The sequence below is a fragment of the Leptinotarsa decemlineata genome, unplaced genomic scaffold, assembly GCF_025532065.1.
Source record: "Leptinotarsa decemlineata unplaced genomic scaffold, Ldec_3_MD MMD2_tig00026369_RagTag_RagTag, whole genome shotgun sequence".
Lineage (NCBI taxonomy): Eukaryota > Metazoa > Arthropoda > Insecta > Coleoptera > Chrysomelidae > Leptinotarsa > Leptinotarsa decemlineata.
Genome location: NW_027412709.1, coordinates 3880207 through 3900534, shown reverse-complemented (window position 1 = coordinate 3900534; position 20328 = coordinate 3880207). Strand labels below are relative to the sequence as shown.

The window sequence follows — 20328 nt, the reverse complement described above, 5'->3', positions numbered from 1 at the left end:
ACTGTACGAGTATAATGAGCGGAGTTCAAAATTTCTTTGAGCCTCATTTGAGCGGGTTTTATTATCGCAGCTCGACCTTCGTAAACGTCATCAGTGTCTCCATGAAGTGATAAGTAATTAAAGGGTGGTCAGGCTACGTTGAAATGTTAACGGAGTTGTTGTCTCCTATACTTAAAAGGAAGAATTCCTGCTTCAGTAGAAAGTGATGAGTATCAATATTATTATTATTTTCATTATTTTTTAGGCAAGTCAATAAATTATTCAATCTTGGTTCGATTTTACAAAGGACAGAACTAAAAATAGTTTAGGTTGATTTGACTGCAACTTGTTTCCGTTTTGCTATTGAAGCAATGTTAATACACACTTGAATTTACGAAAAACGCGTATATTATTCATCAATTTCCGGAAACAAAATTGTAACCATTTTTTAATGCTTAATGACCTTATTGAATAATGGATCCGTTTCTCATCACCATCAAATATATAAATCGGATGTACTAAGTGATATTGTCATTTCGAAACAATGAAGGCACTGTTCAGTTTGTTTGCTATAATATTTATCTATATCAGGAGCACGAATGCTTGTGTAAGTTGAAACAATTTTCAATGATTTCCATTAACAACCGAAGTCCGAAAAAATGACATTTGTTTATTTATTCAATCATTTTAACCAAATTCTATTTTTATTTTTTCAGAATGGTTACACTATATCAAATTACCAGATAAGTCCCTGCATGGAAAATGGCATAATTAAACCAATTAATATGAGCGTGGTTTTGGATAATGACTGCAATTTGATATTTACAGGATGTTTGAACGTAGATAAAGCTTTGAATATGGCGGTGGTATGTACTTCAGATCAGTAAATATATATTATTGTGTTACAGCCATTGGTTCGTACTGTGTTTTATATTAACAGTAATACTACCATGGCTTTTCTTTTCTTGACTTTTTTACTCTTCAATTTTCATACAAAAAGTGGGAACTTCCGAAGAAAGGAAGAACACAACTAAGTATAAAAATAACTACACAAAAATGTGTAAATCATGCAAAAAAGTGTCTTTCCCAAACCGACTGAAAGGCTAATTCTTTCGAAATAGTTACTTCCACAGGAACATTGAATTACACGACTTTTTTTCCATTAAGTTTATATCAAAACAATAATTATTGAAATCAAACAGATGGCATTCATAGTAACGTCATACAACGTAATATATGAAAAAGCGTTGATATAAAATTTCTCACACGTCAGTACTTATTTAAACTTCTGAAGACGAGTTACAAATGAGTTTTCGACATTTTTTTGTACGAAGAAGGAGAAGTAGCAAAAAACATTTTATTGAATTATTCAATGCTGAAAAATCCACTTTCAAAGAAATAAAACCTTGCTGTTAATGTATAAGTTACGTATGCGATATACGAAAATACTTTATTTTGGACGAATATAACATTAGTAGTTCAAGCAAGGCAACAAGAATGCCTGATTATTAAATTAACATTTAATTATAATCTTTGTTTTATCGACTTAGCAAATAGTCGCGTCTGGAACAGCGGATGTAACTATATGCTGTGATGCTGGGTCAGAGAACTCGGGTTCGTAACTCCTCCATCCAAGACGATGGTATATTTGCGGTATATTCATGGGGGTGGTCCTTCTCTTATAAAGTTTCCAGATTGCAAAGGCAGCGGCAGCAACCATCAAGAGGGTTGTAAGGATGCTTGCAGAACTGGGTACTGCAGGGTGAATTACTTTTCTGTCCTGGATTTGAACACACTTGGCATCGTCTTGAAGTTCATGAATTTTCTGTAGTTCTATAGTGTTCAGATGGATTTTCCTGAGTTCCAACTCTTCAGGGTCAATCTTGTTTACTTCGATTTCTGGAATGATTAAAGGATGGCCTCTCACAATGTCTTTTTTGTTCCATAACTTGAAATCTCTGATTGTGAATCCGCAGTTGAATGGTACTTCAACAAGGCTGGAATCTCCTATGAGTGTGAATTCATCACTTTGGTAGGTCTTCAGATTTTTCAGCTGTTTATCATCGGGGATTACTAACACGTGTTGACTGGAGATATCTTCTATGATGGGGTTGGCTACGTAGACTCCGGTAGTGCGGCAGTTTGGATTGTCGGTTACTTTGATAAGGGCCTGCTATACAATCATCTGTTTGTGGATCGCGATGATCATGGCAAATATGTGTGTCCTCGATTACAGGGCACATCTTATCCTTGTACTGTTGTTGGTTTTCTCCAAGTAGTAGGAACGGGTGACTTGGAACGATTGTGGAGTTATTAATTGGTATAGGAAATAGGCGAAACATTTCCAATGAGTTTTGAGAGAAAATTGGAAGATGTATAGCAATTAAAAGTTTGTTTTCTGAAAAGGTAACCTGTGTGCCAACCAATTGATAGTATGAAATATAACTTTCAAATTGAAGAATCCTGTCTTTGTCTCATTATTTCTTCTAATTCTTTAGCTGAGATCACATTGCTGTTTAATGTTTTATTTTGTAAACCCCAATGAATCTTCTGAATTGTCCAGGAAGGTAATTAAATTTTTACAATTTAATTTAATATGGTTTGATGTATTCTGTGTTCCCAAATATTCTATCAGGTTTTGAGTGATATTGATTGAAGAAAGTCTAACCGATTTTTAATTACTTCCTGATTGGCAGTAAGAAGAGTTATTGTATTATTGTAATTGTCTATCAGCTTCTTAGAAAGTGATATCTACATTGTGATTTCCTTTAGAGTCTGAATTCAGAGTACCAAAAAGCAATTTGGACGTTTTTTCCTTTTGAGGTTGAATATTATTAATTTTATTTTCTACAACAAAATAAGAAACTCGGCGTGTTTCAGTAGATTGGACAAGTGTGTGTGGAAGGTTGATTTTGACATTTTCTACTATTTCATAGGGCATTTGCTGATTAGATTTGGTTACTTCATGACCTCTAACGTGATCGGCAATTTTATTTTAAAAGGATAGTAGAATTTTTAGTTGATTGAAAATTGGGGATATCTGGACAAAATGGATGAAAGTGTGTTAGATTATTTTGGGAATTCCAAGGTGGAAAGGGAGTAAGGGAGTTTTCCGTGGTGTGACTTTTATGTCACTAGTCGCTATTCTGGACAGTTAGGAGTATGCCTACATGAATCAATGGCGCCATCAGTTTCATTGTCCTGTGAAAGAACAGATATTTTAGATCTTTCCATTTGTGATTCGTGTACGAGTTTGTCTTTTGTTGTCCGTATTGTAGTCCCTAGGTCTTCCATTACTGTTTTCTTTCTATAGCGAGGTTTACTTTTATTTCTGGATGCCGTTTCACCTTTGACAAATGCCATGGTTCCAGCTTGAAACTCGAAGGGGTTCTTCACGTTTTTCATTTTATTATTCGTTAAGTTTGGTCTTGTGTTTCAGTGAGGTTTCACGTATTTTTTCAAAAAGGATTTTTAGTCTTTTTCGACGGTCGATCATGTACTGGTTCATGTGGAATTGGCCGCGGTGGTAGTGCGTCCGACTCACGATCGGAAGGTCATGTGTTCGATTCCCACCTCGACCAGATATTTTTCTCGAGAGAATTTATCTGGTTGAAGCTGGAATGATTCTGCAACCGTGTTAGGAATCACACGTTAAAAGGTAAGACCTCGTTAGTCCTTAGCTCGCACAAGTTTCTCAACTTCTGAGAGTTGTCGTTCGTATGGGGGCGGCAGCTGATTAACGGAAAAACAGATTTTTTTAAACAGATTATAATTTCGTCAGACATATCAAATAGGTCTAGAGCGTCAAGTCGTCCGTGGATAATGTCAAAAGGTTTTTGTTTCGTGACACTGTGATTTATGGAACTATACCCAACTATAGCATATTGGATTAATTGTTTTGGGCTTGCTCGTTGGTCTTCATTTTAAGAACTCGGAACATTTCAATCAGCGTAGAATGAAGTCTTTCCACTGGGCTGTTACTATTTGAATTCGCGTGTGTTGTAAAATGAATTTCAATATTGTGGAGGTTACAGAAGTCTTTGAGAAAAGAAGTTTTGAATTCAGGTCTACTATCACACGTGATTGATTTGGGTGTACCGTGATGTGCAATTAAAGTCGTTAAACTGATGAAAACCACGCTTGCCGTGCAAATGGGTTCGAGGGGGTATGCTTGGACGTATCTCGAGAAAATGTCGATGATGTCAAGAATTTGGAGTTAGAAATTTGAAATATGTCTATGTGAATTGCTTACGAACGCTCTGTCGGCTTTGGGGTCAATGAATTTCATTTTAGGTGGATTTCTACCATGTTTCGTTTGTTGGCATATGTCGCAATTATTCATGTATTCTGTTATTTGATTTTTCATACCTGGCCAATAATATACTTAAGGGCTGAGAGAGACTCTTTTATTCCGTGGTGACACATTCTTTCACGGTGTCTGTTTTCATCCGTTACGTCTTCGACGAACCGTGTCGAAATGACGAGTTTGAATGCTTGATTCTTGAAAAATTTTGGGAGAATGTTAGATAATTTTCGGGCAAGGTCAATTTCTGATTCATAAATGAATATACAATGTAGTTTTTAGGGTCCACGTATTCTTTGAAAAAAATAATATTACCTGTTCAAGTTGCCAGATAAATAAACAGTTTGTCTGCGGCCAGTCCCGAAGGGTTTACTGAGAATGAAGTGATAGGGACCGGATTCTTTTTGATTGAAAATACTCTGATCAGTGAATTTACTGATGCAATACTCTGTTGTTTTGATTTCGAGTATTGGGTTTCCTATAGCAGAGTGGACGGTTTCACCGTCGTCGTCGTCGTTGTCAGGTCGCGGTGTTATAATACGACGGGTTGGATTCTGATTAGGAGGGGGTCCTATTTGAATATCTGACATTATGTTTATTTTCTTGTGTTTTCGATGTTGGGGTTGAATACCTGTTCCAAATTGTCCAGGTCCTCTGTGGTTATGTCCAACGGTTGTTCAGAGTTTACATATTGATTTATATCATCTGTCTCCAGGATTGACTAATATTGATTCATTGTCAATTTGATTGATTCCTACTCTTGATAAGGCATCGAAGTTCATATTTTTTTTACCTTTTTTGTACATTATCGAATAATCATACTCCTCGAGTTTCAGTCTCGATCTCACTAGATATCACTCAGAACATTATCAATAACCCTTTGAAATATCGCTGAAGCGTTCTTGAGGAAAAAGTTACTCAAAATGTCTATTTTCAATATTAAAAGTGGGTCGGGATGCATTTCTATTTGATGAAACCCTGACGCAAAGTCCAATGTTGAAAAATATTGGCATCAGCTCAATTTGTCCAAAATATCATTGATATTTGTAAGAAGATATCGATCATCGATGGTCATTTCATTTAACTTCCGGTAATCGACTATGATACGTGATTTTTGTTTGCCAGTGGTGTCCAACTTTTTTGGGACGACCCAGATGGGACTACTCCATGGACTCTGGCTTGCTCTTATGACGTCATCGTCTAGCATCTTATTGATTTGTTTTCGCATCTCTTCTTTATGTACGAATAGATATCTATATGATTTTGAGTACACCGGAATTTCATTATGGGTTTTGATGACATGTTTGACTTTATTTGCAAAGGTTAACTTTTCATTTTATTTATGGAAAATGTCTGAAAAGTCTCTACAGAGAGAGTGTTCTTCGCTATGCAGGTAGTCGCAATGAATTAAATTTGTTATATCAAGAGTTTTCTCGCAAGGGGATTCTACTTCTGAATTTTTTAAATGAAATAAATAAAAAAATGTTTTTTGACTATCAGAAAAAGGAGAACCTTTTATTGGTTCATTAAAAATTTTCGAATTGATTCGTCCGACTAATTGTAAATTTCGATTCTAGCTAATCCGTTTATTGCCGTCGTGAGTGTTTCAGGAATAAATATATATTAAATTGCATGCGAGTATTAAAACAACATCAGAATATTGAGAGACAGGGACTTCCACTGAGACAATTTCTTTTGAATAAATAGTTATGCTGTAAGCTTCATTATTTGGATTTCTAAACCGGATATAATAATGTCCGGTTAGACAATTTTGCTTTCGGCTTCAGGAAATTTGTTGGGGGTTAGAATGGACACCAATATGGCTTGGCACAATCATGTCCATGGAATTGCAAAGGCTGCTTCTCAAAAGCTTGGAACCCTGTTCCAAACCAGAGAACTGCATATTATATCATATCAAAAGATGGCTACACTGAACACTTCAGGTTTTCAGAGCTCTCTGAGTAGTGGTTTTGAATGTTGTAAAACAAAAGTTTTTATTTATTATGTATGTGTAAAGTGTTTTGATATGTTCCACAAACGCTGTATGAGTAGAATGAGAAGTAAGATAACGTTCTTGCAAGACAATAAAATCACCTGTTGTCCTGATGAAATTCAAGCTGTTGAAGTTGATCACGATCATAAACTAAATCAACTTGAAACATCTGTTCTTGAGTTGCTCAATGATAGTTTAATCAAAGATAACTACATTAAAAAATTAAGAGATGAAAAATAAATGTTTTTGGAAGAAGCCACTAAATCTGAAAGTGAATTTATTGAGTTATTGAAGATAAAAGAAAAACAAATAGAAAAAATGGAATGTGAACTAGCGTTAATGAAAAAAGCCCTGGCTGATATAGACAAAGGTAAAAAAAATAACGGATACTCAAACAAATAACTGTATACATTCAAACAGTGGCGTGTACAAAAGCATCCAACCAGAAGGTGAAAATCAAAATAAAGAAAACGCATTGGCGAATATTGAACCAAGAAGAAAAACTGACATATCAGCAATGAGAAAAAAACACAAAGGTACTAAAGGAAAACTTCAGAAAAAGAAAAGGGAAAAACCAAAACTGACAACATAAAAAATACTGTTAATCAAAACTCTGCCAGAGACAAGTTAGTCCTGTCAAATGGGTTCAGGGCCGAATTAGTTGACCAAGAACAAACTCAAGAAGGGATACTGGAATCCTCAATTACCACCAGTCGAATATCACCTGAAAGGTCTAGTCAATTAAATGACAGGGGAAATGAAGAGGAGACACTGAGAACAAATCTCGAAGAAAACATTATTACTCGGCAGACGTCATATGAACTAAATAATCACCAATACAGTGAAAAAACTTCAAACTTCAATACTTTGAGAAAGAAAATTCTTATCATAGGTGATGAATACTCAAAAAATTTTTCAAGTGTGTTAGGTAAACTCATTTTTACTGAAAAATACCACATAGAAGATATTGTTAAACCAGATATTGAGTTCTCTGATCTAACAAAAACTTTACTTATGGAGACACTACAATATGGCTCTGAAGATTTTGTAATCATCATGTTTAATACTAATAACATCAGCAATAGTAAAAGTCTGAATAGTGCTTTGAAACAAATTATGCCAGTCAGCAAAACCACCAATCTATTACTCGTTTCAGAATGCAATACACCACCCGATCAAATCATTATTAGAAAAATTAAAAATGTAATATTTAGGTTCAGAGAGACTAATATAAATTCATATTTGAAGTACTTGGTAGACTATATGTATCCAGGAACCAAGACAAACATAATGAATACAGTAATCAACCTCATATCTGAAGCAAATAAGAATATAGTTTTGAAGACAGTAAAAATTAATAATGATATAGTACATTTATCACAAAACTCAACCGAAGATAATAGAATTTTTTTATTAGATCAGGAAATAACTCGAAATCAAAGATAACCTCAACTGTTTCCAAACTGAAAATATCAATGGCCCAATCTATTCGACATAAACTAGATGATCTAACTATATTCATTGTCAATCAAAATTTTCCTGACCTTATCTTATTGACGGAGCACTGGCTCAAGGAAAATGAACCATGTTATATTCCAAATTATAGAATAGTTTCGGACTTCCGTAGAAAAAAAATGAATAATGGCGGCACTATGATAATAGCTAAAAATGATTACCTAGCTACATTTCAATAAGAAAATATTTCAATGTATAATTATCTTCTAGTAGAGCATACATTTGAGTTTTCATTAGTACTCAATAAAACAAATAATTTGTATTCACTATGCATTTACAGAGCTCCAAATTCTGATCCTAACATATTTTCTGAAAACCTTGAAACAATTCTCTCACAAATATCAGTAAATTCAAAAATCATACTAGCTGGAGATTTTAATATAAATTTTGCCGATGATCCTCAATGACCCAAACACTGAAAAATCTGATCATATCTTTCAATTTGACAATGCATATAATCGATCCAACTCATGTTTCCTAGCATTCTGAAACTATTATAGATTATGTATGTTCCAATTTGAATGACGAAGATGTTGAAACTATAATCATTCATGCAGGTCTCTCTGACCATGAGGTAATATCAACTCCATTCTCCATAAATGGTCAACGAAAACAAATAATGCAAAGGTATGGTAGAATCTACCAGTAAAAAAAACTTCGACATATTCAGAGAAAAATCAAGGTCAATAAATTGGAGAGAAGACTACAACACTCTCGAACCTATAAATGTTTTCCATGAAAAACTAAAACGTATTTTCCAATGTTGTTTTCTAGTACAGAAGATTAAAGCAAAAAATAAAAGGAAGCCTTGGATAACTTCTGGTATCAGAGTCTCAGTGATGAATCTGCGATCATTGCAATATATCAATAAATACATGTCCGATGGAACTCTTCTCATCATATATAACCAAATATAAGCATATTCACATATCTATCATTGAAGCTGCCAAAAAAAGTTCTATTGGAATAAAATTGACAAGGCAAAAAATAAAACTCGGGAAAACTGGTCCATTATAAATAACTTAAGAGGTAAAGCTGCAAAACTCCCCGAACAACCAATAATAAACCCAAACATACTCAATAACTTCTTTTGCACTATAGCTGAAAAATTACTCAAATATACAAGCGCAAATGGATTCACTAGACTACTTAGAAGGCATGTTCATTCCTGATAGCTTTTATTTATTCAACACGGATATTGATGAGCTCAAAAACACTTTTAAGGAAATCAAAAACATAAATTCTTCTGGTATCGACGAAATATCTGTAAGAATATTAGAAAATCTACCAGATGAAGCATTACATACTCTAGCAGAAGAAATAAATAAATCCTTTGCTAGTGGTGTTTTTCCGTCATGTTTGAAAACAGCCGTTATAGTGCCAATCCATAAAGGAGGAGAGCTGGAGACTCCTTCAAATTTCAGACCAATAGCTTTACTATCTACCATTTCGAAAGTTTTACAAAAAATTGTAAAAAAGAGATGATTGGCATTCTTGAACCAACATAACATATAACCTACAGTACAATTCGGTTTTCAAACCTCAAAACGCACAAGTGATGCAATTTTCAACTTTTTAAATGAACTGAATGTTGGCCTAAACGTGAAGAGTGTGTTAATCACAAAGTACTGCTCAAAAAAATTATATTGCTATGGATTCAGAGGAGTGACACTCGACTGGTTTGCAAGCTGTCTTTCGAACCGAAATCAGATTGTCAAATTGCCGAATTGTTCCTCTGATATCTCAAAAATAAACTGGGGAGTTCCCCAAGGATCCGTTCTTGGTCCAATCCTTTTCCTTATTTACATCAATGTCCTTAGTAAGATTGATATACATGGAACCTTTACCATGTTTGCAGACGATACCACCATACTATGGCATGGAAGTGATATAGAAATTCTGAAAGAGCGTATCTTTCTAGACTTACAGAATGTTAAAACCTGGTGTGACTCAAACTATCTTTGCTTCAACGGAAATAAAACCAAAATCCTGACCTTCAAGTTCAATTATGAAAATCTGACCTTGAATGAACAAATCATAAATAACAATGCCAGCATAAAATTCTTAGGTATATACTTTTCTCTCATTGAATCACACTCAATGTATGGCATTTCGTTTTGGGGTTTTTGCTGTTATCAGCTAATGAGCTCAGTATTTGTCTACAAAAAAGAGCTCTCAGATATTTATCAAAAGCTAAGTCCAGGGATCACTGTAAACCACTTTTTATAAAACATGGAATTCTGACCCTATACAGTATTTTTATCCTTGAGACAGTGTGCTTGATGCATAAGAAAAAATCCAATACGACAATTGTAAGACCATATAATACTCGTCAAAAAGACGACTTACCCCTACCGCTACCAAAAACGACATTAACCAAACACTTCCTCATATTTGAGAGTAAAAAACTCTTCAATCATCTGCCGAGCCAAGTAAAAAATGAATCATGCCCGAGAATCTTTCGGAAAATCGTCGAGAGCATATTTTTAACTAAAGGATACTACAGCCTGCAGGAGTATTATAGTGACAGTATCTTGGGCTAACTGTAGCTTTTTGCATTTTATCTATAAGATTAAATTATCTGTATTCTATATTTATGTGTGATTTCATCGAAAGATGAAAAAAAGAAAAAAAAAACATTTTTTTTAATTTTGTATATTTTTACTTATATATTTTTATTTTTATGTTTTGTTCTTTTTACAACTAGACCAAAGATATATGTATTATCTATTGTTTATATCTGCAAATTTTAACCATTTTATATAAATCACTGACAAATTAATAGGCATATACTATTGTATTCTACATGTAAACCATTCTTTATCAACAAGAGTCTTTCCTCTTAGACAATAAACTACATTGATTGATTGATTGCATGCCTCAGCAACTTTTGATGCTTTATAATGCTCAGACATGTCCGGGAGCTCTGCCCACGCAGTCCGCTTAGATTGAAGCAACATACTTTTTATTGCAATCCTCAAAGTTTATTTTGCAAATCCTAGACTTTTGTTTTTCAGTGAACCTGTCTTTCGTGTTGCCCAATACTTATTGAGCAATTTTCACCATTCTATAGGTGCATTTTCGTTCATATGGAAAATTTATAAACTTTTGAATCTTCTTCTTTCTGAAAAGTCGAAAATTTACAAGGGCTCTCTCAAAATTTTCTCTTCTTAATCTCATCCACTATGTTTGAATAACTTTTATCTCGATATCATATTTCACTTTTGTTCAAGAGGAACGTGAGTAATCTAAGGTCAAGAAAATGTAGTTCCGCCTTTTTTCATTGTGGACAATGGTTTGGGTTGTCAGGAATATATCTGAAAGTGCTAGTATTCTTCCTATACCTACACATCAAATTACAAACCCTTATCGGCGTATCTTATAACTAAAACATCAAAGAATGATCGTTATTTTCAATTTCATACAAAAATTTCATTTTCGGAGATCTGTTTGTTGAGATAAGATATAAAATCATCTACGACCTCATTCATATTTGTCTTCAAAATGGCAAATACTTCTTCCACATACTGGATCCAAGTCCGTGGAAAATTATCTGATTCTTCTCTGTTTGTAGAAACAGTTAGTGAATTGAAAGCCATTCTGTGTGCTGAATGTACTCTTCGACTTCAGGGTTCCTCAGGGTACTGTGTTAGGTCCTACGTTATTCAATATTTATATTATTAATGATTTGTATTATATCCAAATTGAGAGAAATATTTACAGAGGATATAGCTATCTACTATATAAAACAAAGTCGCAAAATCGTGTTCGTTAAACTATTTACATCTCAAGATTGGCTGGACCAATTTTCATGATTTTAGACATGTTAGATTTGTCTTCGTCAGGAATAACAGAATGAGTATTCAAACATTTGAAAAGTTACGAAAAAGTCAAAGAATAAACAAATTGACGACGTTTGGTTTGTTACATTATAACAGTAGTCATGGTGCGTGCAAATAGAAATGAGATTATGACATTTGTGATTGTACGGGCATGTTATGTTATAAAAGAGCAAAATCAGCAATATCCATCACAGTTTTCTTTGAAAACAATTTTTGGTGCAGGACTCAATGTTTCTTATTGTTTATCGGGTATAAGCTAATAAGCATTCTTAGGGCCGCGTTATGTCGATGGATATAGGCCGAGACCGCATATGCTCTACATGCTGATAGCAATTGCATTAGGGTCTCGGGCGCCTCGCGGCAGGCGCTGCACTGTGTTTCAGGAACCTCTATACCCATCACGAGACTGCGGTAGACTAAGGTGTTGAAGACACCATCCTGGCAAGCTATAATGAACCCCTCAGTTTTCGACTTCAGCCCACTCGATCTGAGAAAAGCGAACGTCAGGCGCTTTGATAAGCCAAGGTCTCCAATGTTATTGAAGAAGACCCCATGCATTGGCTTATCCTTGTGTTTCCGCAGAAGTAAGGTGATCTCTGCGGCTTTTATCTGAGCTTTTTGCAGAACGGGTTCCAACTCGGTGACAGAGTTGTGGTCACCTCGTTCAGTGTCGAAAACTATACCGAGTTCATCAGCTGCTCGGGCAGCTGCCCTAAAGAGAAATGCTTCATCATTATTATTATGGTTGTTATTATTACTATTTTTTTTTCACCATAGTGTGCGCTGGTCAGGCCCTATCCCCCGAAGCCCCAATACATTCGGGAGGGCGCGCCAGCATTATCAACCAATGACCACTCCCTACACCGTGGGGTAAGTGATCATTGGGTCCGATAATCTTGTGCCCTGAGCAAACGCAGTGAGCCAAGAAAGACTGCCTTCTGCATCTGTGCGGCTAAGATTTCTGCCTTAGTGCGGCAAGCAGGTAATTTTTTAATATTCGAGAGTAGAGAGGACACATCATTCCACCAAGGAATATAGCCCTGCCGCCGAAGATAGGATACGTAATCCCTGAGATTTTGGGCGGAAAAGGCGGCATGCTCCGGATGTGTTTCACACCACAGAGCATGCAATCTCGCCATGTACCCTCTTCGCGTGGGCTCACTACTCTCGTAGCAATGCATAAGGCTATCTCTCAGCTCATGCGTCCACTCAAAGCGTCAGTTGCCATTGACAAGGTTGTCGTGTGTAGGAAAATCATCGTTATGGGCCCCACCACCTTGCCTCTGACCCCTCCGAGCGGGTCGATTGTGGGGACCTCTTCCTTGATTATTAGGAACCAAGCCCTGTGGACCCACGGCCGGCACCAGAGGGAGAATAGAGTTCTCCTTCCCGGGTGCGCCTGGGCTGCCGGTCCGGTTTTGCACCAGTTACTCAGGTAAGTGGTGTCGCAACTCACCAAAGGCCAAGGGTGTTAGTGGCCATTCCTGCTTATTTATTATTATTATTACTTTTTTTTTCACCGTAGTGTGCGCAGGTCAGGCCCTATCCCCCGAAGCCCCGATACATTCGGGAGGGCGCGCCAGCATTATCAACCAATGACCACTCCCCACACCGTGGGGTAAGTGATCATTGGGTCCGAGAATCGTGTGCCCTGAGCAAGCGCAGTGAGCTAAGAATGAGAGCCTTCTGCATCTGTGCGGCTGAGATTTCTGCCTTAGTGCGGCAAGCACTAGGGCAGAGAGAGTAGAGGGGACATCATTCCACCAAGGACTCCAATAATCAGAACAACCATCTTGACAGAGTGATCTGGGTAGAGTCTGCGGAGTTCGAAGAGAAAATCTCGATATTTTATCCGTTTTTCCTCTTCTTTTCTGACGATATTCGTCCCGCCAGGAGCTGAAAACTCCACGACAAATATCGTTTTGCTCTGGTGGTCGAGAAGGACCATATCAGGCTTATTAGCTTGTATGAGCCTGAGGGTGGGAAACGAATAGTTCCAATGAATTCGGCACTTCTCGTTCCACACAACGGATTCAATATCCCCCGGAGCGTAGGGCAACACCTACTATTATTATTACTATTATTTTTTTTCACCGTAGTGTGCGCTGGTCAGGTATACATTCATTAACTATATGAATAAATCAAATTTTAGATAATACCGTAATTATACTTAACTTTTCTTACATAAAAATAAACAGATTCAATAATGGGGAATTATTCATTTCAGTTTGATCGTTCATAAGATATTGGTAGTTTTTGAATTTGTTTATTTCCATACTCTCCGACAGGTTAAGTTTTGAACCTTTCTTTTGAAAATGGAGGGGCTTGAATTCATGATTGAACTCATGTCCTCTGTGAATGAATGAGTGGCATATGTGGAGTTCATTTTTCCAATCTGAAAACTATTTCTGTGTTCTTTTATGCAATCTTTGAACTTTCTTCCAGTTTGACCTATATAAAACATCGGACATGACCCACATGATAATTTATATACACTCGATTTTTCTGAAACTGAATTTTTTATCTTTGTTATTCTCAATGTGCATGCCTAAGTTCTTGTTGGTTTTGAAAGCAACATTTACACCTTTGTTGTGAAGAAAATTTGAAATACTTGTAATGGGTTGGCCTAAGTAGGTTAAGGTTCTATAACTTTTATACTCATTTCTTCGAATTGGGTAAACTTCCTTCAAAGCTTGGCTGTATAACTTTTTTAATAATAGAGAATGTATCAGACTGCTATCGTAATCATTGTTGACGGCTATTTCTTTTATTATGTTCAGTTCTTTATTGAACTTCGTATCTGATAAGGAGCTGTTGAATGCTACTACTTTGTGCTGATACGGGTGGGTGGACAAATCACGAATGATAATATTTGTATGTGCTGGTTTACGATACATTGAAAAAATCATATTTATTGTTAACTTTCGTCATTGTCAATTCCAAAAAAATTATAGAGTCGTCTTTTTCCATCTCCACGGTGAATGTGAAGGAGGCGTGAGAGAATTGATGAAATTCAAGAACTTAAGTCAATTGTCTGTTCGTTCGTGTGAAACATACCAGGATACCATATACATATGTATACCAATACACGAAACTTCTTACCAGTGGGTTACTGTGTATTTTTTGATCCAAATCGTTCATGAAAATTTCTGCCAGAATGGAACTAAGTGGGTTTTCCATCATGAGACCTTTGCAGGATCAGTAAAAAAAAATATTGAATTGGAAGTAATTTTGTGACAAAAAAACCGTAAGCAAGTCCAATATTTCCTGTTTCACTACAGGATTGATTGAACTTTTGTCCAATATATTCTCTACAAAAGTAATCATTTCATTCGGAGGAATATTGGGAAAAAGATTCTTTACATCGAATGAAATCAATTTGGCATTATCCGGAAGTATAACATGTTGAATTTCATTGATCAAATGGTATGAATTCCTCAAACTGAATTTTGATTTAAAATTGGTGTAGTTTTGAATAATTGCGATGAGTTTTTCAGATATTTTAACCGAAAGAGCTGTGACAAAAGAAACTACCGGTCTAATCGGGTAGTTATATTTGTGTAATTTAATCAACGAATAAAGTGGTTGTTGGTTCATGGCTAACGATCTGGATTTTTCTGTTTCATCCATGACACAATAAACTGTATTAATGAATTTTAATATGAATTTTCATCAAGTATCGGCCAGTTATATTCAATCCTCCCGCAATAAGAAATCACATTCGAAATAAGCACAAATATAGCTCCACAAGCAATTGAAATATTTGAATGTTCCGAACTGGTGGTCTACCTGTAAAATATATAAATGAGAAAGTTGCTCATTTTAGAGCTTATTCAAATAACGTTTGAAAAGTTTGTGAATTTCGATCAGTTTCAGAGATTTAATTGTGTATATGGACCTAACAAAAATCATCCAGTATGAGTGTACTTTTCTAGTGACGAATTCGTTTAATTGATAAATTCAAAGGAGCTCTGATTTAACAGACTGTTCATCTCTTGCAGTTTCTGATTTTCCCATGTTGGTTTTACTTATCCTAAACATATGTAAATATTTTTGTATAAATATAATAATCAATATTTCAGACAAAATACACCTTCAATAAACCACCTATGCCGTCTCTGAAAGGGACCATGGACTTTTGTGAAATTATGAAAGAACTTCAATATCCTCAAGTGAAGCAAGGTTTGCGATCGTTAGGTCTACCAAACAGATGCCCTCTTTCGAAGGTAAGTTCATGAATATATACATCGTTACAAAAGCGAACGTGGCTATGCTAGTGCCAAAAAATCGATGCTTCAACGAAAGTGAAGTTTTGCTATTTGCTGATGATTTGAAATGTTTCAAAATAATCAAAAGTGAGACCGATACATTCTACATTCTCCAAAATGATACAGATTACCTATCTAACTAAAGTACGCAATCAATATGTGTTTGAACGCATCCATATTATTCGCTTTCATCGAACATCGAATAAAGTATAAATAATCTTCCTTACATTTTACGTTTTAAACCAAAGATTTAGTTGTAATCCTAGACTCCACACTCAGCTATAAATCACACATTTCCGCTGTAATTGAGAAATCCACGAAGATGTTCAGCTTTATGAAGAGAACCACTTGCGATTTTACTAACACCCCTGCTATCAAATCTCTTAATTTTCCCTGGTTAGATCCCATCTCGACTGTTTTCCAATAGTTTGGTACACTCATTAGGTTACACATAAAGTGAAACTCGAGGCTGTACAGCAGAATTTCCTGAGATATATTGCCATCAAGATGCATGTACACTATAACAATGTTGCATTAGAACGCATATTGAACATACATTCTCTCGAGGCAAGCAGAAAACATGGAGACCTAATTCTTCTATTTAAAATTATCAACGGACTGAGTACCAGCCCCGAGCTTCTCTCCAAATTATCACTTCTTGTCCCAATCGTTCAACTAGGCAGTTGCAAATCTTTTATTTTTTTCTCACATTCAATTACTCATACTGATACTTCATTCCCAGAACTCTTCGATTAGATAAATCCTTGAATAACCTTCAAATCTTTAATATATCAGTTTCCCATTTCAAAAACCATATATTCTTGACCTACCTATTTAATATTTTCAGCTTGGGCTGTTGGATTGTGTTGAGTGTTACTTGCCTGCAAGAATTAGATTAGTTCATAGTGTTATACCTTGGTGATTTTTCTTAATTGATGTTTATGTTATCTTTGTATTTTGTAACTATCATTCTTATAATTCACTTTCAATCCACTACATTTCACCGACTACTATACAGGGTGTAACTGAATAAGTGTAAAACATTTAAGGAGGTGATTCCTCATCGAAAAAAGATAGGATTTTCCATATAAAGAAACTTCATTGGAGCATCCTTTGTTAAGATACAGCCCCTTAAAGGGGGTATATAAAATTTGTATAACAATTTTTTTCACAAGCACTGAAAAAGTTACAAAATTGAAATAACCCTGACGTTTTGTACTACCGAAAAGATACTTACCCAGTAATTTATTTGGTTTACCTCATGGTTGTAAGTGGTGGAAAAAGAAACCCCTAAAATGTATTTCCAATGTAACTTTTTGTCTTATTATTTGTTTATCATTTAAAAATTTATTTCCGATAGCCTGTTTCATTCTAAACAAAAAACGTCTCATGGGTTTTTTGCCCATATAAAGAAACTTTATTGGAGCATCCCTTGTTAAGATACAGCCCCTTAAAGGGGGTATATAAAATTTGTATAACAATTTTTTTCACAAGCACTGAAAAAGTTACAAAATTGAAATAACCCTGACATTTTTTACTACCGAAAAGACACTTAGCCAGTAATTCATTTGGTTCACCTCATGGTTGTAAGGGGTGGAAAACGCAACCCCTAAAATTTATTTCCAATGTAACTTTTTGTCTTATTATTTGTTTATCATTTAAAAATTTATTTCCGATAGCCTGTTTTATTCTAAACAAAAAACGTCTCTTGGGTTTTTTGCCCAAAATAAACCAGTTCGCAGTAAAAAATTATTTTACGAACAACTACAAAGATACATCGTCATAAATGCGAACTGGATTTATTGTTATTTTGTAGTTAGTACCTGCATTAAACGATTAAAGGGTAATAAACAAAACTAATTTATTAATAACAAAACACACAACATGTAGAAATCATAGTAAATGTTCAGTATGTCTACCTTCAGACATTACGCATGTGTCTAGACGTCGGCGCATTGAGCCACATATTCGCGCAAATCCTTAAGTTCTTTACATCGCGAACAGGAGTACGATAAACCAAATTCTGTAAATGGCCCCAAATAGAGAAATCGAGAAGCGAGCGATCCAGTTCTGTGGTCCTCCTCAACCTTTCCCTTGATTTGCATATGTTTCAGTTAAATGCTGACGTGCTACTTGACTAAAATGGGCGGGAGCCATATCGTGCATAAAAAAATATCCCTTCTGACGCCCAAAGGAACTTCCTCCAGCAGTACTGGATGCACTTCTTCTTAAAAATTGAACGTATGCCTCACCATTTAATCGAGGAGGTAGAAAATGACGCTCAATTAAATTATCCCCAATTACTCCGAGCCACACGTTAAGAGAAAACTGTTCTTAATGGTTAGTTTCAACAATAGCGTGAGGGTTTTCATCAGCCCATATGTGGTAATTATGGTAATAATCTTGTCCCGAGAAAAACTACATTTGTCTGTGAATTCTATCGTCTTCAGAAAGTCACAATTTCCTCTAATCATTTCCAGCATCCAATTGCAAAATTCAAGACTGTTCAGAAAGTCTCGCGGTAACAGTGCCTGTACTCGTTGCAGATGGTAAGGGTATAAGAGTTGTTCTTTTAAAATTCGAAATACCGTCATATGATCAACATTTAGCTGGAAAGCAATCTTTCTAATAGTGGTCGTAGGTTGTTCTTCAATCAAATTAAGTACTGCTTCCTCAAGCAGTGGTGTTCGTACTTCTCGATGGCGACCACAATCCTGCTTTTTTTTGTCGAATGAACCATATTCTCGTAATCGTTGATGAAGTCAAGCAAATATTCTATGTGAAGGATGCTGCCGTTGAGGATAAATTTCAGCATATCTTCTAGAAGCTTCTAACCCATTCCCCTGCGACAGACCGTAAACGTAATGCATATAAGCCATTTCCTCATTTGTGTATGCCATTTTAATAACAAGTGAATTATTAAAATAACAAATTAAGAACAGAACAATAACACACAATTAGTATTAATTCAATTTCTAAAATTCACAAACTGACAGCGTCTAACAATTTAATTGTCACTATGGCTAATAGCGACCTACTAGATAGATTAGTTTCGTATTTTCCCATTTATGACGATGTATCTCTGTAGTTGTTCGTAAAATAATTTTTTGCTGCGAACTGGTTTATTTTGGGCAAAAAACCCAAGAGACATTTTTTGTTTAGAATGAAACAGGCTATCGGAAATTAATTTTCAAATGGTAAACAAATAATAAGACAAAAAGTTACTTTGGAAATAAATTTTAGAGGTTGCGTTTTCCACCCCTTACAACCATGGGATAAACCAAATAAATTTCTGGCTAAGTGTCTTTTTGGTGGTACAAAACGTCAGGTTAATTTCAATATTGTGAATTTTTTAGTGCTTGTGAAAAAAATTGTTATACAAATTTTATGTACCCCCTTTAAGGGGCTGTATCTTAACAAAGGCGATGCTCCAATGAAATTTCTTTTTATGAAAGATCCTATCTTTTTTTCGAAGTTACACCCTGCATAGAACAGTAATACTTTTATTTGAAATGGGCAGGCATTTCTTCCCATTATCTGCCCTATTGGAATCTTGCCATGCTCGAAAACAGAAATATTGGCCCGATATTAATTAACCAATCAGAACCTGAGCCTGTAGATTCAATGGAGTCGGCATTCAACCTTAGCTTAGGAAGCGTGCCAAATTTTCTGGCATATACTCATGTTATTGGACCAAAATACTAGCGAATTCATTGACTCGACTTACCCCGGCAGCACATGTCAAAAAATTGACTTCTATGGGCAAATTTTGAATACCTTGGGTTACATTGCATTTCATTAGTTCAGACTTTTATTGTCTAATATGATAAAAATTGATTTAGGATCCTTCAAAAATTCAAAAGATCAGCTAAACAATAACCATTATATCAAACAAAAAAACTGAAATTACAGTGAAATAAAATACAAGCAACAATTTAAAATTGAGCTATTAACAAAAAAAGAAAATCAAAAATTAAAAATTCCGAGCCGAATTATTTCACGACGTTTCGATTGTTAGTATCCACAATCGTCTTAGGGTGATGACTGGGTGATGACAGTAATCACCTGTGGGTTTATGTTTTATTGGGAAAAGGGCAAGAAAACTGGAGATAAAGCTCCACATAAACCAGAACAGAACGCTACTCGCACATGGGCCATGTGTGTGTGCGTGAGATCATTTGACTTTAAACGTAATTCAGATGGTTGACATCGAAACTTTGCGTAACGACTTCATGCTAACCCTCCGCGGTCTGAAGGCGATCTCTTTATACTCCTATCCTGATATATATTTGATAGTCAAGATGGCGTCATGTACAGAAACACTATCCTTTAAATGTTGTAAAAACAAACCTTTCATTCATTATATTTGCGTAAATTGCAATAGTGTATTTCATAAAAGTTGTCTTTCAAGGTATAGAAAATTAAAAA

The 20328-nt window shown here is 35.4% G+C and overlaps 1 protein-coding gene across 1 annotated transcript in view; it reads left to right on the top strand.

The window, feature by feature from the left end:
* Positions 1-523: 523 nt before the first annotated feature.
* Positions 524-20328, top strand: part of LOC111514616 (uncharacterized) — a 33580-nt gene continuing 13775 nt past the window's right edge. Inside the window, exons 1-3 of the mRNA XM_074185284.1 lie at positions 524-586; positions 696-845; positions 15715-15858. Coding sequence (XP_074041385.1) covers positions 524-586; positions 696-845; positions 15715-15858 — 357 coding nt within the window. The remainder of the gene's footprint in view (positions 587-695; positions 846-15714; positions 15859-20328) is intronic.